The 24,646-nt window shown below is 36.2% G+C and overlaps 2 protein-coding genes and 1 pseudogene across 2 annotated transcripts; 1 reads left to right on the top strand and 2 right to left on the bottom strand.

Moving 5' to 3' along the window:
* Positions 1–1,532: 1,532 nt before the first annotated feature.
* OR51AH3 (olfactory receptor family 51 subfamily AH member 3) lies at positions 1,533–2,477 on the bottom strand. The gene has a single exon (NM_001390897.1). The coding sequence runs from the start codon at positions 2,475–2,477 to the stop codon at positions 1,533–1,535; it is 945 nt and encodes a 314-aa protein (NP_001377826.1).
* Positions 16,871–17,782, top strand: OR51AC9P (olfactory receptor family 51 subfamily AC member 9, pseudogene; annotated as a pseudogene).
* OR51AB6 (olfactory receptor family 51 subfamily AB member 6) lies at positions 22,221–23,177 on the bottom strand. The gene is given in 1 exon segment (NM_001391370.1): positions 22,221–23,177. A coding segment is annotated over 1 exon segment (957 nt).
* Between the last annotated feature and the right edge of the window lie 1,469 nt (positions 23,178–24,646).

Below are 24,646 nucleotides of genomic sequence, written 5' to 3'. Positions count from 1 at the left end.
AAAGTACACAGGTCAGATCATGGAGAGTCTCTCATATCATGTGCATTATATTAAAGTTGTCATACCAAACATGGGTCCAGCCCCGTGGCCAAGTGTAGAGTTCTGTGTGCTTTCTTTTGGTGGCCCGGGTTCATGTGTTCCAACCTCAGGTGCAGATGTACTCCACTCACCAGCCACGGTGTGGAGGTGTCCCACATACAAAAACATAGAGGAAGATTGGCACAGATGTTAGCTCAGACGTAATCTTCCTCAAACAAAAAAAAAGGAGGATTGGCAGTGAATGTTAGCATGTTAGCTCAGGGCAAATCTTCCTCAACAACAAAAACAACAAAAATTCTAAATAAAGATTCAACATGATCATATTTGTTTTACAAAGTTTATACAGCAGTGTAAATAATAGATGGGGCATGGGGTAACATTGCATGATGAAAATGCAGCTACTGTAGTAGATAATAGGGAGATAATAAAAGTTTGAATTAGTGAAGGGCCTATAGACATGTAAACAAATGAACTCGCTTAATACATATTTAGGAGATATAAGTGAATAAAATTAGTGAAGATTAAAAATGGGGAGATGTAAGAGAAATCTATAGAGATTATAGGATTATTTTTTTCTCTATACCAACATAGAAGATCCAATTCATGTACAGAGGGAACTTAGAAGAAAGCAGCTTTTGGAGCAGAAGTTCATGAATTTGAGGACTGCTTTCAAAAGAACAGATGTATGTACACAAGCCTATCTGGAGATCAAAAAGGAGTAGAAAATTTTTCAATGATTATATATAATGTACTCCATAACTGTATCAAAGGTAATATATAAACTAAAAATGGTATAGTCTATAGGAAACTGGGGTAAATATCCTTTTCTACAAAATATGGATTTTCATATATTGGGAGGGAGTGGGAAGAGTTTTCTCGAATATGACTCAACTCTTGGATAAAAAAGTATAATAAAATAAAAAACAATTTAATAATTTACTACTGTAACTCAGGCAGTCTGCAATTTGACAGAGTTAAACTAGTTTAGAAAATATAAATGTTTGTTCTCATGGAGATTTTAATGAAGGAAAGAAGAAAGATAATTAAAAAATAAACTATATAAAACACAGTGGAAAGAAGAGAAATAAACTAGAAAGTTAGAGAATGGGGTGAGAGATTTGTTGAACTCCTTAGACTCTTTGCAAAGTTGCTGAATAACAAACTATATTTGGAAATATAGAAGATATTAGATCTGAATATAACAATGGGATTATCATGAATTCTCTGCCCAAGGACCTTTCATTTGTCCCAATTTTGTTCTCAAGAGGGTTGAAACCACATTGAGAAAAAAAGTGGGAACAAATAATATATTACAAATATATAATTTATATCTTTATTCATAAAACCCATAATTTATAGCATTTCATCCTATCCTTCTCTATATCCACATGTTACATCTAAAATGACAACAAACGTCAACTATTATTAAATAACTATAGAATTGGGAGTTCATTTTTTCCCCTACCTAAATCTCCATTAACTTGCCTAATTCTTCACCTTCTCTGTTTCTTGAAAGATTTCCTCAGAGAAGAACGGATCTGCTTGGTCTTTAAGCTATATACAATTGGGTTAAGCATTGGGGGCATAAAGAGGTACATATTTCCCAGGACAGCATGTGCTAATGGAGAGCTTCTGTGGCTGATTCGATGCATGACAGTTATTGCCAGGAGAGGCCCATAATAAATTAGAACAATAAAGATATGAGACAAACAGGTGTTGAGTGCTTTCCTCTGGCCTTCTCTGGAAGCAATGCCTATCACTGCTTGGAATATCAGAGCATAAGAAATGGCTATTAACAGAAAATCAAACCCAAAAGAAAAGATAACCAAAACCAGTCCATAGAAAATATTAATTTTGACTTGGCCACAAGCTAACTTCATGACATTTGGATGGAGGCAGTAGGAATAGGAAAGTGTCTGGCCCTTGCAGAAAGGTAGCCTCTTGAGCAGGATAGGCAATGGAGTCATGAGTGCTACCCCTCTCAGCAGGGCTGCCAGCCCCATTTTGGTGACTCGTGAGTTGGTGAGTATGGTGGTGTATTGCAAGGGGTGACTGATGGCCACAAAGCGGTCAAAGGCCATGGCTAACAAGATTCCTGAGCCTGTGGAAGAGAACGTATGGATGAAGAAGAGTTGAATGAGGCAATCATCAAATGCAATGTGATAGAGGCCAAGGATAAAGACCTTGAGCACAGAGAAAAGTGTAGAAACAGACAGGACAATATCTGCTCCAGCTAGCATTGACAAGAAAAGGTACTGGGGCTCCTGTAGACTATGCTCAGTCTTCACCAAGTACAACACTGTACAATTTCCCACGATTGTAGTGATGTACATCAGGCACAGGAGTGGTCCCAGCCACAGGTGGGCACCCACCAGCTTTCGGAGGCCCGTGAGAATGAAGAGAGAAGGCTGAAATTTTGTGGTGTTGGACTCAGACATGGAAAACTGTGAGAAGCCCTACTCAAAACATTTTCCAAGAAATGGATCCTAAGAGGGAAGAGAAAATGAAAGATCAAATTCAGGAGACTCTACGGATTTGGCAAAATGCTCCCAATGAATGCTAAAGACTGAGCATTATAGACTTACCGAAAGGAAAATGACATTAATAATTTTTATGCCTGGAAAGGAAAGTTCTCTCTTCTGAAGTTGCGGTGGTATCAGGCAATTTCTTACTATTATAATTAGATTATAACAATATCGCTCAGTGGTGTAACTAAATTCTTTGGACCTTAATAACATTTAATCTTTTAAATTATTTTGTCCTTGCAAAGTTGTCTTTCTTTTATTTCCATAAAACTACCCCTCTTGATCTTTTTTTACTTTCATAGATATTCCCTACATATTTTTAAAAGGTTTGCCATTCTCCATGTGTCAATAAATACTAGTATTATATTTTTCTCACTCTCTGTTCCTCAGGATTGATTATATTTATTTTTTTAATTTTCTTTGCCTTTAAATATATATCTTCTTTCTAGTTCTCTCACATTAGTTCCAGGTACCTCAAGCTTAACACTTCCAAACCTCAACTCACTTTCCACACGTAGTTAGATGTCTTCAATGTCTCTGTTAAGTATTCATGCAATAATCTCACCATATTGTCCTGAGAGAATCAATTTGTCCAGACTAGATTAATTAAATGTATTACTTCTAGTCTTAGATCAATTTAATCTGATGAAAATAGCAATCTCTATAAGCTTAAAAATGTGTATAACATTTGATCCTGAATTTCACTTCATTCTTTATTAAAGAATAAGGTAAGGGCACACAAAATTCAGCAAACAGTATTCTTTTAATAAGGATTATTAAAAGATATTTATTATTTTTATTATTATTAAAAGGATATTTAATCTAATTATCCAAAAATATAGATGGATAAATAAAATGATGTACCGCCTAATACTAGAACACTAAAGAACCTCAAAAATGAATATTATAGAAATTCTTAAGTCAAGAAAGTTGTCTGTACAAAAAAGTTTTTATTTCTTCTTAATCTTTTTTATAACTATATATAGCTCTTTGTTTCTTGTCCTTCCAAAGATTCCAGTAAAATAAAAGCTAATTAACATAATCTAAAAAGTTAAGCAAAAAGGAGAAAGTAAATTAGTTGAAATAGCAAGTTCAACAAATGTCCGGGGCAAGAAGAAATAAAAGCTGTTAAGAGATAAAACTAATTGTGCAATGACCATGCTCAAATACGCATGAGGAAAATGCTGTTAAAAGATGACGTATCTGCTCCACAGAACCTTAGAGAGTCCTCAAGAACAGAATGGCATGCACAAAGATTGTTGAGAGCAAGAGGAGAAAATAGAATCAGAGGCTAGGAGCATTTGAAATTCTGTTTACTAAATTTCCTTGCCAATTGGTTTACTGTATTAATTTCCATTTTCCTCTCTTCCCATATTTCCCTTAGTCTAGTCATGTAGAGATACACAGAATATAAGACAGGGACGGTACTGAAGTCTTTTCTGTAAAGATACACAGAATATAAGACAGGGACGGTACTGAAGTCTTTTCTGTAAAGATATTAAAGAAACTACCTGGAGAGGATTAATAGCACTAATATCTATTGTCATTCAGGCGTAGTAAAGGACTTACGCATAATGGATAATCACTTAAAGTCAGTTTCCACACAGGGAACCCTCAAATTGACTGCTGTCAATCGACTAGATCAACCCTGACACAAAGGGTTCCAATATTGCCTTCTATCCCTGAAAGAGAAATGTCAAAATTAATAGTAAAAGAAAACAGAAATAGTAGAATAAATTTCTGTCACCTACTTAGTAAAAACAGTCCTTTAATGATAAGTATAAATAGATAATAAAGCTTTCAGATCTATCAATAAAACAAAAAGCATAGAGAAGCATATCACTTAACTCTCGGATAAAGATAATCTGTGTACTAAAAAACAAATTTAATAGGTAAATTAATATAACCTGCAATATTTATAAACTTACTGCATTTATAAAACAACAGGTTATGATGCAAAGCAGATGTTCTGAAACTTTGGCTTGCATCAGAATTGCCTGCAGTGCTTCCTAAAACACTTATTGCTGAGCCTCAAACCTGGAATTTCTGATTCAGTAGGTATCAGTGAGGCCTGAGAATTTATAGTTATATTTCTAGCAACTTTCCAGGTGATGCTGATGCTGCAGGCCAAGGGACCCAACTTTGAATACCATTGACGTAAAGGACTAACGTGAGGATAAGAAAAATTCTATAAATTAATCTTTGACAGTCATAATAAAAATAAATAAAATACAAAGAAGAAACACAAGAGAAAGTAAATAAATATTTGGGGGAAAGGTAAATAAAATGAAAATCAAACACATAATAACATGAAGGGTCAAGTAGAGAGATACACCATGTGACACTTGGGTTTCCAAAAATAAAAAAAGGAGGAGAGACATTGAGAGAAGGATTATACAAGAAAGTATGTAATACCTTTTTTGAGGGGAGCTGAAAAGATATTGTTGTCATTAGTTTGAAAGGATACATGGGGATAACAAAGAGAATTATTATAATAAACCCACCCTTATCACTATGCCATTTGAGAACACAGTGGAAAATGAGAATATCTTAACTGCTTATTAATAGACAAAAAGAAAAAAACAAAACAAAGAAAAGGAAAAAGTTCACAAAACAGAGAGGACAAGATAGGCGTTATATTTCTAATTATTAAACCTGGAATGTATAAACAGAGAAACAATGCTACCCTGATATTAAAGAACTATTTTTTTCTTCTTATTTTTGAGTCTGTAACTCCACAGATATCTTAACTAACAACTAAATTCCACTTACAACAGTAGAAAAAATAAAATACTTAGGAATAAATTTAACCAACTTAATTTCAACAAGGATGTGAAAGATCTATACAGTGAAAAACATGACTTTGAAGAATGAAATTGAAGAAAACACAAATAAATGGAAAGATGTCCCATATTCATGGATCAGGAAACTTAATATTGTTAAAATATCCATACTACACAAAGCTATCTATAGAGTCAAGCAATACCTGAAAAAATTCCAATGGCAGTTTTCGTAGAAATAGAAAAAAGAATTCTAAAATTTGTATAGAACAACAAAAGATGCAAGAGAGTCAAAGCAATCCTAACAAAGAAGAGGAAAGCCAGGGGTATCATACTTCGTGATTTCAAAGTATATTATGAAGACGTGGTAATTAAACAGTATGGTATGGGCATAAAAATAGACTCATGGACCAAGGCAACAAGATCAGGAGCCCAAAAGTGAATCATCACATATACAGTCACCTAATATTTGACAAGGTAGCCAAAAATACTCAATGGAGAAAAGAGAGTCTCTTTAATAAATGGTCTTGGGAAAACTGGATAATCATATGCAGAAGAATGAAACTAGACTACTATCTTTCATTACTCAAAAATTAACTTGAGCTGGGGCTGGCCCCGTGGCCGAGTGGTTAAGTTCTCATACTCCGCTGCAGGCGGCCCAGTGTTTCGTTGGTTCGAACCCTGGGCGCAGACATGGCACTACTCATCAGACCACGCTGAGGCGGCATCCCACATGCCACAACTAGAAGGACCCACAACGAAGAATATACAACTATGTACCAGGGGGCTTTGGGGAGAAAAAAAAAAGGAAAAAAAAATTAAAATCTTTAAAAAAAAAAAAAAAATTAACTTGAGGTGGATTAAGAGCTTAAACATAAGACCTGAAACTGTAAAACTCCTAGAAGAAAATACAGGAAAAATTCTCTTTGAAATTGGTCTTGGAAACAACTTTTTAGATATGACACTAAAAGCATGAATGACAAAAGCATAAATAAATAAATGAGACTACATCAAACTAAAGAACTGCACAGCAAAAGAAATAATCAACAAAATGAAAGACAACCCACTGAATGGGAGAAAATATTTGCAAATCGTGTATCTGATAAAGGGTTAATATCCAAAATATATAAGGAATTCATACAACTCAAGAGCAAATAAACAATTTGATTAAAGAATGGGCTGAAGACTTGAATAGATATTTCTCAAAGATGACATGCAAATGGACAACAGATACATTGAAAGATGCTCAACATCACTAATCATCAGGCAATAAATGAGAGATCACAATGAGATTTCACCTCACACCAATTAGAATGGCTATTATGAAAAAGATAAGCAATAACAAGTATTGATGAGGATGTAAACAAAAGGGAACTCTTGTGCACTGTTGGTGAAAATGTAAATTGGTGCAGCCATTATGGAGAACGGTATGGATGTTCTTCACAAAATTAAAAATGGAGCTACCATATGATCCAGCAATCCCACTTTCTGGCATATACCCATAAGAAATTAATATCTTGTAGAAATATTAGAACTTTCCTGTTCCTTGCAGCATTCTTCATAATAGCAAAGATACAGAAACAACTACATCTACAGATACACACATACACACACACACACACACGCACAATGAGATATTATTCAGCCATGAGGAAGAAGAAAATACTATCATTTGCTAAAATATAGATAGAACTTGAGAGCATTACACTAATTGAAATGAGCCAGAGAGAGAAAGACAAATGCTGTATATTACTTATATGTGGAATCCAAAAAGGCTGAACTTATAAAAACAAAGAGTAGAATGGAGCTTGTCAGGGCCTGCAGAATGGGGGAAATAGGGAGAGGTTGGCCAAAGTGTACAAACTTCCAGTTAAAAGATGGATAAGTTCTGGTGATCTAATGTACACCAAGGTGATTATAGTCAACAATATTGTATTATATATTTGAACGTTGCTAGAAGTAGAGTTTAGATGCCCTCATCACACACACAAAAATGATAATATGGGGTTGGCCCCATGGCATAGTAGTTAAGTTCATGTGCTCTGCTTTGGCAGCCCAGGTCTGTGGGTTCGGATCCCAGGGGCAGACATGCACTACTCATCAGCCATGCTGTGTTGTCAGCCGACATAGAAAATAGAGGATTGGCAAGGTTGTTAGCTCAGGGCTAATCTTTCTCAAGTAAAAAAAAAATAAAAAAGGTAATGTGTAACATGATGGAAGGGGTAACTAACCCTACTACGATAATTATTTTGCAACATGTGTGTATCAAATAAACACTTTGTACACCTCAAGCTAACACAATGTTAAATGTCAATGGTATCCCAGTAAAACTGGGAAAATTTTGTTTGTTATCAAAAAGAAGAGCTGAAAGAAGCAACCTAAATAATAGAATGAAGGGCACAATTGGCAGACAGCATCAGGGTCACGACAAAGAAAGTTGATGTTTATTCTTCAACAAGAGGAAATATTCTATTAGAAATTCCACAGAAAATAACTTTTAAAGTACAGATAAAGTCAATGCTAAAACATGAAGCACGCTAAAATATGTCATGACTTTAAGTAACTGTTGGAATTTTAGAAAAACGGGTGATTTTACCTGGACTTTAAAGCTTTCTCCTTCAAGTTGCACAGTGATTGTTATATTAGAACTCCAAAGAAGAAAGTGTATTCCTAGATAAGATTTGGCTGTATCTAGAAGTAATAACGGTTAAAGAGCTGGCTCAGTGGCACTGTGGTTGAGTTCAGCGCACCCTGCTTCAGCGACCTGGTTTCATGGGTTTGGATCTCAGGTATGGACTTACACCCCTTGTCAGCCAAGCTGTGACGGGGACCAATAGGCAAGGTAGAGGAAGATTGGCCCACATGTTAGCTCAGGGTGCATCTTCCTCAGAAAAAATAAATAATAATAATAGTAACGGTTTTAAATGTAGATTCAATCTGGAGATAATACGGAATGCTTCAAAAATATTTATAAAAAATGCAAATATCAGCATTGGCAATACAAAACTAAGATTAAAAAATAAGATGAGTGGGAAGAAGGGTTAAAAGAGGAGAAATGGAAAGAATTTTAGAGGTGAAACCCCTTCTATCTTGGCGAAGAATTAAAATGTACTATTACATAAATAGAACAAGAAATAAAGGTTTGCTTCCGTTTTTTAAATGTATGACCAAATCAATAGAAAAAAATTAAAATATTAAAGATATAAAAATATTTTTGAGAGAAGAAAAGGGAGATAAATCTGTATGTCATAATTTTATGATTCCAAAAGCTGCAAGGTCATTCTTGTCTCCTTGCTTCCTTTGTTTAAATGGAAAATTCTCAAATTTTACTTATTTCAGCTAACTAGTATTAATAGGTTAGTATATTAAAAGAATGATATTTTCCAATTTACAAACAGGGAAGAAGTCAAAGAAAGGCAAACTATTGGGCTGGAGGTGTATATTTCCTTAAGTTCTGCTCCACTAAACTTCCACTTTTTCAGAAATGAAAAATTTGAACCCTTCCCAACGTTCTCCATTCTATAAGAAGCAGGTTTACCATTTTTCTCATGCATCTCAATGTCCCACACATAATCCCTCTCCTGTAAACCATATGTGTCTCTTTGCTTTTGGAATCCATTTATTCATTATTTCAGTCACTCAATAAATTTTTATTGGACACACTCACTACACTATGCAGAGGCTTGCTCTGTGCTCTGGGGATGCATTAGAAAAGTGTATTTTTTGCTTCCAATATAGTGTATATAATATTATAAATCTATTAGAAATCATTTCATCAAATCTATTATAAATCATTTCATCAAAACATCATTACTGTAAATAATTTATATTAAAATCTGGAAGTCTAGTGATATTAATTTTTCCAGAAGGTGAGACAAATGGCCCTTTCTCAATCTTATCTTGAAAGATTTCAAAATCTCTGAAGAGAAAACTAACAAAATTTTCATTCATCATACAATCATTGTCACAAAGAAGAGAAGATTTCTGGCTAGACAAATATGATTATTGTCCTAAAATGTACTGAAAGGCTAAAAGAGAAATTGGAAAGGATGCAGATGCTATTTGGATAATTCCAACAATCTTTAGGAGAAAACCACATATTTTTGTCTCTACTTCAGTATTCCTGGTATCCAAAGTTTTATTAAGCCAACATGTAGAACCGAGATATTGTTCTCACTTTTCTGAAGAGTGTACAGACCTAGATTTTAAGAAAATAAGTACCAACGATAATTTCCAGTCTTTTAATTATGTATTCAATCTAGAAGAACCCAGAAGAACTCACACAGGTGTTAATATAAGTGCGTGGAACAGAAGGGTAAATAAGTGACACAGAAGAGTACGTAGGGAAGGTAAGTCCACTCAAAAGAGAGACTACAAGGGTGGCCTCTGATGTGTGCGTGAGAGAAAAAAATTAAAAGCAAAATCCAGGTTACTAAAACATCTCTATTCTGGTATTTTGGTTGAAATAGTGGTGAAATGTGGCTGGATCTATTTTGCAAGGTTCAGGTGGTGAAGGACCATGGAAAGTCACCAAAGATTTTTAAATACAGTGCTAATGTAATCATATATTCATTTTAGGAAATTCACTCTGGCTACATTGTGAAGAATGGCTTGAAAGGGAAGAACTGGTTGAAAAAAAAAATGTTTTGAGCCTATTTCAGTTTCCCAGGAAATAACCTGGATTGGGGTTGTTTTTGATTATATGAATCAAAGTGAACAGGCTCAAGCTCTATTTTGGAAGAGCATCAACATGATGTTTTTCTTTGATCTCTAGTAAAACACAAAGTTGGCTGTTAACTCAGGAATAGACTAAGACTAAGAAGACGACATTTATGCCTTAACAGTAAAAAGCTTTTCAGTGCTCAGAAAAAGAAAAGAGTAACTTCTGACCATTTCTATTACCTTTTCTTATTAGTGATTATTTATTCTCCATCCATATCCCATATCCGTTCTCAAGCACTCAAATATTTAGGTTTGCCTCGATGTCTAAGGCTGGAGAACTTGAGTGGTGCTGGCACTCTAGTTCCAGTGCCCCAATTTTGATGGAAGTACTTATTTGCTTGGCTAATGGTCCCAGTAGCATTGGGGGGAAAATTTCAAAATTTCAGTTTCTCTGTCCCTTGTCCTCCTCCTCCCCCACATTCTCCTCCTCCTCCCCCACATTCTCCTCCTCCCCCAAATTCTCCTCCTCCTCCTTCTCCGCCTCCTTCTGCTTGTCTGAATTTTGTTGTTATTGTTATTCTTGTTTGACCTCTTCTCATAATCAAGAAATGTGGAGGTGGAAAATGGGGATCAACCTTCTCTGTCAAGCTAAACTGCAGTGATTACTGAGCCCTGTGACTGTCTAAGGCCGATAGCTTCATTATCAGGACTAAGAACAAAGGTCAGCTACACCTACATGATTTAGCTGATTGTTTCAGGAATCACTTACTCTTCCAAACAAGACTCTAAATCAGTAAATTGTTTGTTTGTTTCAGGAACATCCGCAAATCTATTTGTTGAAAAAAACAAAACAAAACTTCTCAATAATCCCCCATCTCGGGACACTAAATTTCTCAATTAGATAAATAGGCCCCTTAGAATAATATATCACTTAACTGGGTGTACCTACTTGCTTAGCAAATAACTGTCACCTCATTAAGGCTCTCGTCAAGACCCTCACCTCACAGTATCTATCAATCCTAATTTATCATATGATGAATTTTGCTCAATCTCAATTAGATTCTTTAATTGAAAGATCCGCTTAAGCCATGTGAAGCAAGACCTCATAACATCCATCCCCCTTGAGCTCCCCATGCAGACATCCTACCAAGTCCCAGTCAAGACGTTATTCTTATTTACTGAAATAAGTAATGTATTTGGGTTTGCTTAATGAACATTTGTACTGCTGGACTTCTGCTGGAGTCAGAAGTTGGTGTCACTATTATGTGACATCTGAGTAAGAAGAGGCCACTCTTCTTCTACTTGGGACCTTTTTCATTTATCCTGTCCCCAGCCCTTCAAATGACTACTTGAATTATTCCTCCACCCAAGGGATAGAGAAACTCTGTGAGGTTATGCAAGTTTTCTCTGTTTATTAAAGCCCTGCTTATGCCCATGATTTATTATTAGAAAATACTACTGGAAAAAAAAATCTGTTCAAAATTATTCAAAACATGGAAGTAAAGCAAAATATGATTTCATGTTCTTTCAATGTCATATTGAATAAATTAACAGGCCTATTTAAAGACTGTTTAATCTCTAGGAAATTGTAACTTTAATTTTGCTATTTACTATTTGACTAGACTTTCAGACCCTGTGAAGTAAAAAAAACATTTGTTGTTGTCCAGTAAGCAATGCAAATGTTTTCTATCTGGTAGAGAAGATAACCCTAAAGCTTAGGAGTTTTGTTGTACAGTACATTAACCAGTTTTGTATCTGGCAGTCTTTTTAGAGTTCTTTCTCAATTGCCTATTAATATGCAGTGCTCTTTGTACACCTTTACAGTCCATAGTTTCCCTCCTCAACAAGTTGCAAAAGCATCAGAAGATTACCGGCTATATATTTGCATAAGATTAATTAACATTAAAAAGTATAATCATTGACAACTTTTTATATTCATGCATATCAATTATTTGTGACGTTGTAATGGACTAGGACTTCAAGCAGTTTCTATTTTCAAGAAAAGCCTAAAAGTAACAGATATTGCCTTTGAACAATGATCACTAACAACGCATTTTAAGTAGTTTTAGCATTAGGTGAGGAAAAATAGTTGAGTCATAGAGTATGTCAGGGAGGGGGTAATTTTACCTTGTTCCTCTTGAGTTCTTCTGGACATACTGATAAAAAAAACCTTGAGACAGATTAACAGGTGAAATACCTGTCTAATATCTACGTATTGGAGATCGTAGAGAAAGGACTCAGAAAGTCAACAAACAGACAGTATACATATATATATATATTTGTTTTACACCCAAAAAAACCCAGTAGGTTTGTGAGGAATGACAGAACAAAAAACTTAGGTTTGGGTTACATAACAAAAGAGGAATTTAAACAGAGTTTAGGCTTGATGTGGAAATTAGCAAGGTGTGTTTATACAGGCTTCCCGGCCCTGACTTCCCAAGCTCTGGTGATAAGGATGCAGGGAGAACATCTTTCACATGGGAGATTTATTTCCTGCTTTCAGGGGGAAAAGATTGAAGAGGATCAACATTTTTCTTTTTGCATTGGCTGCTTCTCAAGTAACTTTAATTCAAAATAATCAATATGCCATTGTGGGATATTTTGGGGTGGCCTGCCCTGGGCCCCAAGATACTCTCCTAACAATTCACACATGCATATAATCACACTCAGACATGACAGTAAATCTTACTATGGATCTAGTTATTTCCATTTTCTGTTCACAGAAGTGTTTTTACTAAAAATGACTGTGTACAAGGAGAATGAAGAGATATTTTACTGGGTGTTGTTTTTCACTTCTAGCTTCCTGACCCCTCTTTCTGAGGGAGACTGGGATCTCCTAAGACGTTGCAAGGCCTGGCCAGTCCTCAGGGAAGGGAGAAGAGACAAACAGCCTTTTAGCTTTTTCAGCTGGTGGAGGAATAAATGCTCCAAGTACTGTAGAGGGTCCCTGTAGATGCTACTGTCTTTCCTAGGTCCCTTGGTCCCAAATGTGATTGAGGACTTTTCTGACAATAGTTTACTTAAGAAGACCTGAAAGAAGTAAGTTATTACAGCTCATAGGAAGTTCATGGAAGATGGATATAGGTTGATTAAAGCTAGAAATAAAAACAATGTTAAAGTGGCTGAATTGAAGGCAACCAAACCATTAAGGTTGCTCACTCTCTGTTTTATCAGTTTTAGCCTATACTTTTCATTTCTTGCCATAACCTGAAGTACTGTTCTGAAGCTGAGGTACTTCCTACTCTGTTTTCTTTCTTTTTTTTTTTCTTTTCAAATATCTCCATTTCCACAGGCTCCCCATTATCCATTTTCTCTTTCTCAAACACTTTTATCTTTCCAATAGTTAACTCCTTACCATGGCAAGAACTGAGTTAAATCATTTAACTAAATTATATAAATGTTAAATGTCGCACAGATTGTTTACAATAGTACTATTTATCCTCTCCTGAAAGTGCAGTGGAGTCTTACGTACTTTATTCTGTTGGAATATTTGAAGATAACACATGCGATGAGAGTTACTAGATAATTTAGTCTTATTGCTCCTCAGGGCTTGTCCACGGAGTCTTCTCTCCCTTCTAACAACCAGTAAAGCCTCCTCTCTAGCCCCCAACCCGAGAGGAATCCAGAGACACTCCTGCTCCTCAGCCCCAAATTGACTTGCAAACAGTAAGATTCCATACCTAAGTGGGTCCTTTCTTGTCAGGCTCCCACAGAGAAAATATATGATATGCTGTGTATTTCTGAAAGTGCAGGTGTACTTTAGAAGAAAACACAGTTCCTGGTATGTGTGTTGTGCAGTGACAAGAAATAGTTCATAACGTTAATAATGCAGTTGTTATCTTGTATCTACAATTGGAGGGATTTTCAGATTTAGAGATTTGAAAGGAAAATATTCCATCATTCCATGCCCCCCTCTTCCTTGCTAAGACCTATCCACCTTACTCCTTTCTTACCGTTCTCTACTGCCAATAGTGCACACTCTGCTTGCCTTTTTAGTTTGAAATCTTCCACTAATGACAGTATGATAGATTCCAGTTGATCCATTTCACAGGAGAGAATACTACGGAACAGAAGCGTTAATTACCGGGTCCAAGATCACAAATTCAGCAAATTAGAAGGGTGATAGTAGCTCGATTCTGATCTGGGCATCTCTTACTCCAAAGCTTAAGCTCATTTCAAATTGTCTTTCTTTCTTTATCTTGTTAAAAATATAACATTGTTTCTACTGTAACTTATGTTTTATGGTATATATTTTTCCACTACTAGTCTCTCACTACCCGTTCACTCCTAGATGCCTCCTCTCATTCTTGCTTTCTGGTGTTCTAGTCTCCTAAAACCACTTTTATCAACAACATTTCTAATCACCAAGTGCAATATGGGGATTTCTCAGTTCTCCAGTTTTAATTATAGAGCATTTATTTCCATTGACTACCTATTTGTTGAAACTCTCTCATTTTTTTATTTCCAGGACAGTCCACTATTCAGTTCTCTCTTTTTTCTCAATTTGCTATTGTATATTCTCTGCTTCAATGCTCTTTTCCCTTCTCCATTAGAGTGAGAATAGCCATTAGAGACAATGCTAGCAAATAAATTAAAATGTTTCCAAATGGACTTTTCTCTGTAACCCTCTCTTTGGAAAGTATGGCTCCTGCTATGAACTGGTTGAAATACCCTTTCATGTCGTTACCTAAGGCAAGAAACCAGGCTTAAAATCTGGGTGTAAAGTGAGAGGTGGGAGGCTTTGTCCCCTTTATCTAGTTAATTAAATCTTGTTGGTTGGTTGCATTTCTTTTCCTTAAAAATGCTCTTGCCTACATCTCTCTCTAGTGAATCAAACCCTCTTGCTTAGATTCTCACCACTTGATATCTTAGTCACATAAGAGTTACCAAAGAGTTTGTTCTGAATCCAAACTGCCTTTCATGCTAATGAGTTTGCCTTCTGACACTTGGTAGAACCTTCATTATACCACTTATATCCACCATTATATCCTTTTACCCCTGACCTTCTTTCCGACAAGGTTCCATACTACCTCTTCCATCTCATTTTACCTTCCTTCCCTTTTACAACACTTCGTTCTATTCAGGAGAATATTCTTAGTGCCCTTCCCTAATAAGCCTTACTCGATTTCCATTACTCTGCTCTTTGAGTCAACCAGCCTGGAATTATTGCTGATTTCGCCTCTTCTAATTAAAGTTTTTCATCACCCAATTATGAGCTCACATTTCATTCTCTCCTTAAATTCTTCAAGACTTTTTAAGTCATCATGCAGTACTCATTCACTGTATCCTACTATTTGTTCATTTATTTTATATAACATCACAAAAGAGTGTCATTTAAAGAGCACAGCAGTAGGACAAAAAATTAGGTTTTAGTACTGGCTGACTCGAAGTTATGTGACCTTAGGAACTTTTTTACCTTTCTAAGATTTTAAAGGCTTCACGTGTTTTGTTTTTTGTTTTGCTTTGTTTTACTAATTAATTTACTTTGGTTTTGGTTTTGACATAATAAGTCTGGCTTCCTTCCTTGATGGGGTAAAATTATGACCAAATGAAATTATATTTAAAGAAAAAATACTTAGTAAAGTTCTGTTATTTGTGAGGTCATTATATAATGTGTTTCCTTATTCATAGAAAATGAATATTTACCTAACACTGCCTTATATGGAGGTAGAAATCATATCTTAGTAGACATCATGTCCCCAAAGTAGTAATGTATATTTGTTGTATTATTTGAGAATATTCCATTCAAGTAAACAAGAAAAGAAATGGAGAAGATGAAATTCATGAGATGCATTAAACATAGTGAACAAACTAGTAGTTTTTGAGATATATGCAGAATGTGTGGTATTTATTAAGGATAGTTGTGAAGGGCAAACAAATAGCATATCCGACATAGGTAACGTTCATAAATTATGGTGAATAGAGATAATAGGTAAGTTGTAGGACATGTTAAAGGATGTGATAAAGATAAAACTTATGAGTTGTATGATAGAATGAACAGCAATATTATTTATAGATAAAAAGATAGAGAAAAACAAGTCTTAAGATATGATAATGCCCTGTATAGAACGACAGCTGTGTTATGCCTAAATCAGTAACCTATTAACGATATAGAATGACAGCTGTGTTATGCCTAAATCAGTAACCTATTAATGATACCTATTGTGGTTTCATTCTGGTCCCACATGTTCTCAGCACAGGAAATATGGGTAAAATGCATTGATGTTCAGCAGTGTTACTGGTGAGTTCGAGATGTGAGCATACACACATGATGCTGTGTGTCTGATAGAGTAAGTGTGAGTATTGGCCCTAGGTACGTTACACCTGTTGGGTCTCCTTGCTCAAACCTCAGCTCTGGTCTTTCTAACATCATCAGAAGAGACAGAACATATGAGTAATGCATAATCCAGCATTCGGATACCATGGTCCTTCCTCCTCACTTGCACACTCTTTTAAGTGTCTGAACCAATCCTCTCTCTGTCCTCCTGCTTCTCACTGCGTGTTTTAAATTTGCTGAGTTAATCATATGCTTTGTGAATCTTAATTTGTTCTATGAACACTTCTGTTCAGAATCCTTTGCTATAGTTTATCTAGAAGTGTATTTGGAGGAACCATTGCATCAACAAAATTGCTCACAAGATAGCAGTTATAAATCACCTAAAAATTATCTATATAAACTTTGTGAATTAAGCTGAATTCAACCGTATTCAGTTCTCTCTGCATGCAACAGATATTTAGTTTGCTTCTGCCTCTAGACTCTCTCTTCAACTATTGAATGAGCTTGACTTGACTTTATTGCTTAACTTTCCTATACATGTTCTCTTTTTTAGGTTTAACCATCATGTCTATATTCAATGGCACCACTACCAACCACCCTTCTTCCTTCTTTCAGGAATCCCAGGGCTGGAGGAGTGTCGTATCTGGATCTCCATCCCATTGAGCACGATGTATGTGATTTCCATCCTGGGGAACAGCATCATCATTCACATAATACACAAGAATCCCAGCCTTCATGAGCCTCAGTATGTATTCTTGTCCATGTTGGCAGCCACTGACACAGGTATGTCAGCATCTACACTGGTTACTGTACTTAATGTCTTCCTTCTCAACCACCGAGAGATTGAATTCCATGGTTGCCTGGTCAAGATGTTCTTCATCCACACCTTCTCTTCCATGGAGTCAGCCATCCTTCTGGCCATGGCCTTTGACCACTTTGTGGCCATACGCAACCCACTGCGCTACACGATGATCCTGACCCATTCACGCATTACTCAGATGGGATTGGCTGCTGTGGCTTGAGGAGTGACGCTGATGGCCCCTTTGCCCATCCTGCTCAAACGGCTTCCCTTCTGCAAGAACATCATCCTATCTCACTCATTCTGCTTCCACCCTGACGTGATGAAGCTAGCTTGTGGGTCTACTCGTGTGAACATTATCTATGGGCTGACCTTGGTTCTCTGCTCCTTTGGTGTTGACTCTGTCTTTATTGTCCTGTCTTATGCTTTGATCTTGAAGACAGTTCTAGGCATTGCTTCCAGAGAGGGGAAGCTTAAGGCACTCAACACTTGTGTCTCCCATATTGTCACTGTCCTCATTTTCTACGTCCCACTTATTGCCTTAGCCCTGATCCACAGAATAGGCAGGTACCACTCCCCTCTCCCCCATGTCACCATGTCCAACATTTTCCTTTTCCTCACACCTGTACACAATCCTTTGGTTTATAGTGTTAAAACAAAACAGATTAGAAATGTGCTATGTAGACTGCAGTTAAGGTAAGATGATAGAACAAAGTGAGAGCTCTTCGAGGAACTGATTGAAAGATACCGGGGATATGGAAAATAGAAGGAGGAACAGACATTCTTTTCCTCTGTGCTAAAGTGCCTCTTTTGGTATACCTCTGTATGGTATTACTACAATCTTTCTGGAAATATAAGATATAAGATTCCCTTCTAGTTTTAAATATTATATCAGGAAAGATATTTCTAAAACCACTTTCACCCTCACTTTATCTTTCTCATTCCTAGAGTTCACGCCACTTACCTATGAGCCCCACTTCAAACTAAATGGTCCTACAAATATTTTCTACACAAGAATCCCTCATATACAGCTATAGGGTTCAAAGTTGATTTAAAATAAGATATTTATATTGTTATACAGACATTTATTATCTTTGGGAACTTTGAGATATTGTAGAGGAAATATTCCAAATTAGAGAAAAGAGGGTTTATTTACATAGTTTTTATTTAAATCTATTTATATTTTATGTTTTTTTTCTGAAACTGTCCCAATATAAGCCTCATCTAACACAAAAATTCAGTGAGATATTAAAGCAAAAGTATAACAAAGCAATGTACCTAAAATTTGTCATTTATGTAATGTATACTAGATTTCCCCAGGTTGTATTAAATTGTACCTCAAATTTAGTTGAAGGTAAGTATGCACTGATTAAACAAAGGTCAGGACTCTGTAACTTATCTGCTATGTTTTCAGGAAACACAGATACTCAGCCTATCTGTGCCTCAATGTCCCCATCAGTGAAAAGCAGTTAATAACGATATCTTCTTTCTAAGGACATGATAAGAAAAACGTGTGATAATTTATGTAATACATTTATAACAATGATGGTATATCAAAATATTAGCCATTATATTACAAATTAAAAGTATAGTAGACAAGGGCTAAGACAGGTTTTAAAGATAAATACAAAAGAATAAATGCTTCTGTCACTCAGATAGTGGTACCAAAGGTGACCACAGAATAATATAGTGGTTCTCCAGTTTGAATACATATTTAGACTTCCCTTTTTATATATTTTTTATAAAATGTATATTTGCAAGTATCAAGAATGTATCATACACCATATTTATCTTCTCAATGTTGTCATTGAAGATCAGGGACAGTCACCAAATTCTTTATATATACTAATGATGCCTCCAAATTAATTACCAAAGAGCAGAGCCAGACATTATTGGCTGAGCCATTTTTAAATGAGCTATTTGGACATTAACTCATGATTCAGTAATTTATTGATTCAATAATCATGTATAATCCTTATTTTTCACCTTTTGCGCTTTGTCGCTCCTTATTTTACATCTTTACACAACTTTTTGGCATTCACTATATGCCATACTGTAGGCGACAGATGAATAAAAAAATGCCATCATTTACAGAGTTACAGTAGTCACCCATTATCCACATGGGACAAATTCCAAGCCCCTTGGTGGATGCCTGAAACTGTGGATAATACCAAACCCAAATGCTGTATATGCAATGTCTTTCTGCTATACATACATACCTATGCTAACTTTTAATTTATGAATTAGGCACATTAAGAGATTAACAAAAATAATGAAATATAGCAATTGTAACAAGATACTTTAATAAAAGTTACGGTAGATCTTAGCAACCTCAACATATGATTTTTCTTATTGAGAACTTTCACCTATTCACTTAAAGGAAGCCCTTTATGGATTCTTTTTGGCATATTCAAATTGTAAGCATCACTACTATTGCTTTTTTGGGGCCATTATTAAGCAAAATAAGGATGACTTGAACACAAGCACTGTGACACCCCAGCAGTGGATCTGATAACTGAAACGGCTACTAAATGACGAACAGGCGAGCAGTGTACACAGCATGGATACGCTGGACAAAGGGATGATTTACATCCTGGGTGAGACTGCGTGGCATGGCAGAAGATTTCACACTACTCAGAACAGTGTGAAATTTAAAACTTGCAAATTGTTTTTTCTGGAATTTTCCATGTAATATTTTTGTCCTACGGCTGACGGCAGGTAACTGAAACTGTGGAAAATGAAACTGTGGATAAAGGAGCATTACTGTACTACTCAGTGAGACAAGATGGGGATAAATTTGCCATACTTTAAGATGGAATTAAATAAATGTTTCAAATCACCTCATAAGAGAAAAAACATCCCGTTAGGTTGCCTCATTATTTAATTTATAAGCAAAGAAATGTAAAGAAATATATCAGAATAGGTCACAAATTCAAAGGGAGGATCTCAGTGACCCAAGTTTAAGGACTCAATATTGTCATGTCACTTTTTCTTTCTGAAGCAATCTCTCTTATCTGCTTCTGCTTTGTTTTGTACTCATTTTCTTCTATGTAGACTGGCATTGCTTCCACGTAACTAGGGAAGATGATGACCACAAGTGGTTTGGGGTCCTTCCAGTGTTCCAAATAGAAAGGGGAATCTTTCACACTAGCTCTACCATAAAATATGAAGGAGGATAATTTTTCTTTAGGTTCTTAATCTCTGCAGCTGAAAGTTCAGGGGAAATTTCTTAGAATTTTGATATTTTGGTCTCGCCCAAACTGTACACCGAAGTAAGGAGTTCCTCAAAGGAAAATTGTCTGCTGGCCTCAAAAAATTAAACAATTGATGAGAAATGGTCCTCAGTTCGCTATACTCATGCTTAGGGAAGTTAAAGTTAAGAAGCTTTTGATCAGAAAGAGTCAGAATAAAGAAAATTATTAAACTGGGCCTTAAAATATGGAGAAACAGTTTAAGAATCAGAATTTTATTTCATTTTTGAGGGTATTCCTTATATTTCTCAAATGATCTTTCAGTACGGACAAAGACCATGCTCTTTTTATAAAAAAAAAAAAAAGTAAAAACTTGCTCTCTCCTGTTGATACCTAACAGATCAAAGCTTGCTGAATAATTTCAGAATCAAAATAGTTTTCAAGCTTCCAGGATCTGTTTCCTCGTGGTCTCCTCAGTGTTGCTGGCAAAAGTTCCTAACAAACACAGCCCTCACTGACTGACGAGCTTCTGAATTCATAGAACAATTCAAAGCAAGCCCCAACCTCACTAATTATATTCTGTGATATAATTTGCTGCTATTCCATGATTTCTACTAGTAAAATGTAAGCTATCTGAAAATTACACTTATGTCTTCTGTATGACTCCGCCTACTAAAAAACTATTTTCTGATTAATTACTTGAGCTATCTTTTAGAAATTTATTTAAACCTTCCCTTAAAGTAGCTTGAAATTTGTGCTAATGCTACCACATGTTTATTTATTGCCATGGGCAATTAAATCTCTCTCTTAACTTGCCTTCTATGCTGATCCCAGCAGGATGATCTTCATTTGCTTCTGACTCTAACTTTATGAGTTGACCCTAGAAGAGAATAAACTAATTCATTTTTTCTTTTGCAAAGTTAGAGAAAAGAGATCCATTCATGTTTCGGAAGTCAAGATATAACGCTATGTATTCTTAGTATGGAATGGGAAACAAAAGAAAATCTAAATAATGTGTGAATGAAGGAAAAAGATGAGTAAGAATAACCATTTCTCAGATCCTTATATATTATTTCTTTTCAGATAGCTCCTTTATCTTTTGTTACTAGCTAGAATGTTCAGACATCAGCCAGTATGGAATTACAAAAAATGGTCAGAAATATTAAGCATACAGTTGGCTCTCCATATATGGGTGTCTACATCCGCAGATTCAACCAACTGCAGATGGAAAGACCTACAATGATTACATCTGTACTGAACATGTACAGATTTTTTTCTCTTGTCATTATTCCATGAATAATATAGTACACCAACCATTTACATAGAATTTACATTGGATTAGATATTATAAGTAATCTGGAGATGATTTGAAGTACACAGGAAGATATGTGAAGGTTATGAGCAAAAATTAATCCAATTTATATAAATGACTTGATCATCTGTGGATTTTTATATCCTTGGGGGCCTGGGAACCAATTCCTCATGGATACTGAGGGACAAGGGTATATTAGTAAATTTATCATCAATTTTGAATTTTAATGCCTCCACTTAAACAACATGGTCAGTCAAGAATCAGGTGACATCTTGTTTTCTCTAGAAAATCAGCTCCTCATTGATCTTTTACAGTCTACAGTCAGACTCCTCCTCCTTTAACAGTTGGAACAATGTGATTTTCATCCAATCCATACGCTAAAACCACTGAGCTTGGGTTTCTGTTGCCGTTTCTCCTTACCACTACCAAACAATCATCCTTTATGAACACAGTTTTGATCATTTATTTAAGCATTCTGTCTCTCTCTCCTTCCTTCATTAGGTTAGGTACTTCTGGAGGGGAAGACCTGAGTATTTTTTATTTTTGAACTTGTGGTGCCTAGCACACTGCTTGGCATGTAGTAGATCCTGAGCAGCACTTTTAAATTGGTTGTCCCTTCTGATATAGAGACGATATCATTCCCCAGCAATGACACGCTGCACCCAAAATCGCTTGCGCAGGGCAGCCTGGATCTGCCGGGATTTGAGACTGTAGACAAGAGGGTTGAGCAGTGGTGTCATGAGGAGGTAGGCATTACTCATTGTGGTGTATACAACTGGGGAGATGTCCTGGGTGTAATGATGCAGCACAGCCAAGCTGATGAGGGGCAGGTAAAAGACAAGCACTGTGCATAAGTGACAGGCACAGGTATGCAGTGTTCTCCAGTTTCTGTCTTGAGTCCCCATCCTCATAATAGTGCCCAAGATCTTCATATATGAAGCTAGGATGAAGATAACATCCACTACAAATGTGCAGAGTACAAAAACCCATCCATAGGCACTGCTGAAAGTGACATCCCCACAGGCCAAGTTCAGCATATCTGGGTAGTAGCAGTAGGAGTGTGAGAGGATATTGGCCCCACAGAAGGGAAAAGTCCTGAGGAAAAAAGGCAAAGGGGCCAGCAAAGTGGTAGCTCGTAGGAGAGCAGCTCCACTAAGGCAAGCAACAGTGTAGTGCGTCAGGATCCTGGTATAGTGTAGCGGAGCACAGACAGCTATCAAGCAATCAAAGGCCATGGCCACGAGGACACCTGATTCCACTGAAGAGAGTATGTGGATGAAGAACATTTGAGTTAGGCAGGCATCCAGGCTGATGTGGTGGACATCAAACCAGAAGATAGCCAAGACGCTGGGCATTGTGGATAATGAAAGGCCGAGGTCAGTAAGGGCAAGCATGGCCAAGAAATAGAACTGAGGTTCATGAAGATTCTGTTCTGCTCTAACCAGGATGAGCAGAAGTGAATTACCCACAAGGGATACAAAGTACAGGAGACAGAAGGGGATGGAGATCCACATATGTGCAGCCTCCAGACCAGGAATACCAATGAAAGAGAAGGTGGGCCGATCAGAGGCAGTGTTATTAAAAGCCAACATGGTAAGAGGTAGGTAGAACTGTAGTCCAGGGTGCTTACAGACCTATAAAAGAGAAATCATGTGTCAGGAAAGTTGAAAACCAAGTGTAAAGTAAATAAATTTTTACTTCACAGAGTTATGAAATTAAGATGGGCAACTCAAAATTGAGATTATATTTTTAACTTCATAATTATTTCTTTTGACATGTGGATGGCATCTAAGCCCATGAAGAGATGCTCAGTATCATTAATTATTAGGTAAATGTAAATGAGAAAAAAATAAGATACCATTAGAACAGCTGGAATTAAAAAGACTGAAAACATCACGTGTTGGGTGAGGATAGAGAGCAACTAGAACTCTCATTCATTTGCTGATGGAAGGTGAGGGGTACGGCCTTTTTGAAAAGCAAGTTTGGCTGTTTCTCATAAAGCTACACATGCACTTACCATGCAGTTAGCACTACCTAGCAATTTCATTCCTAAGAACTTGCCCAAGAGTAATACAACACATGTCCACACAAAGACTTGTACACATTTATTCATAGCCGCTTTATTCATAACAGCAAAAAATTGGAAAGAAACCAAATACGCATCCACTATTGAATGGATAAACAAATTGTGGCAGATCCATAAAATTTAAATTAAAAAGGAAGAAATTACTGATAGATGATACAGCATGAATGGATCATTTATGCTATATGAAAGAAGGCAAATACAAAAGATCAAATACTGTATGATCTCATCTATGTGATTTCTAGAAAGAACAAAATCATAGCAATAGTTGATCAGATGTTTCAGAGGTGAATAGAGAGTTTGAAGATATGGGCACCAAACAAGCATTTTTTTGGGAGATGAAAATGTTTCATACTGTAGCTGATGTACTGATTACATGACTATATATTTTTAAAACTCATCAAATTGTACTACCAAAATTGATAAATTTTATTGTATATAACTTATACCTCAATAAACCTAACCAAAATAGTAAAGGTGTTATTTTTTTCTTTTTTAATTTTTAAGAAGATTATCCCTGAGCTAACTGCTGTCAATCTTCCTCTTTTCACTGAGGAAGACTGGCCCTGAGCTAACATCCATGCCCATCTTCCTCTACTTTATATGTGAGACGTCTACCACAGCATGGCTTTTTGCCAAGTAGTGCCATGTCCGCACCTGGGATCCGAGCTGGCGAGCCCCAGGCCACCGAAGCGGAACGTGCGCACCTAACTGCTGCGCCACCGGGCTGGCACCTAAAGATGTTTTTTTTGTCTGACTAATGGCTTTTTAATTATTCTAAATCTGTACTTCATCAAGATATATCTCTTTAGGATATCTTCCCTAAATCCTTCCTTTCGACTCATTCATAAAGGAATGTCACTGTAGATTGTGACATAACGACTTCCCTGACCAGAAATTCATTATATATGGGATGAGTATGTAAGTTATCTCCCTGTGCTGACTTCCCTATTGGTAAAATGAGAATATTAGTGTCTA

This window comes from Equus caballus, chromosome 7, assembly GCF_041296265.1.
Source record: "Equus caballus isolate H_3958 breed thoroughbred chromosome 7, TB-T2T, whole genome shotgun sequence".
NCBI classification, from domain to species: Eukaryota; Metazoa; Chordata; class Mammalia; order Perissodactyla; family Equidae; genus Equus; species Equus caballus.
The sequence above is the reverse complement of the archived record's forward strand: the minus strand, read 5'-3'. Positions and strand labels throughout refer to the sequence as shown.

Coding starts and splice junctions, on each gene's coding strand:
- OR51AH3 (NM_001390897.1), bottom strand. CDS start 2,477: ATGTCTGAGTCCAACACCACAAAATTTCAGCCTTCTCTCTTCATTCTC.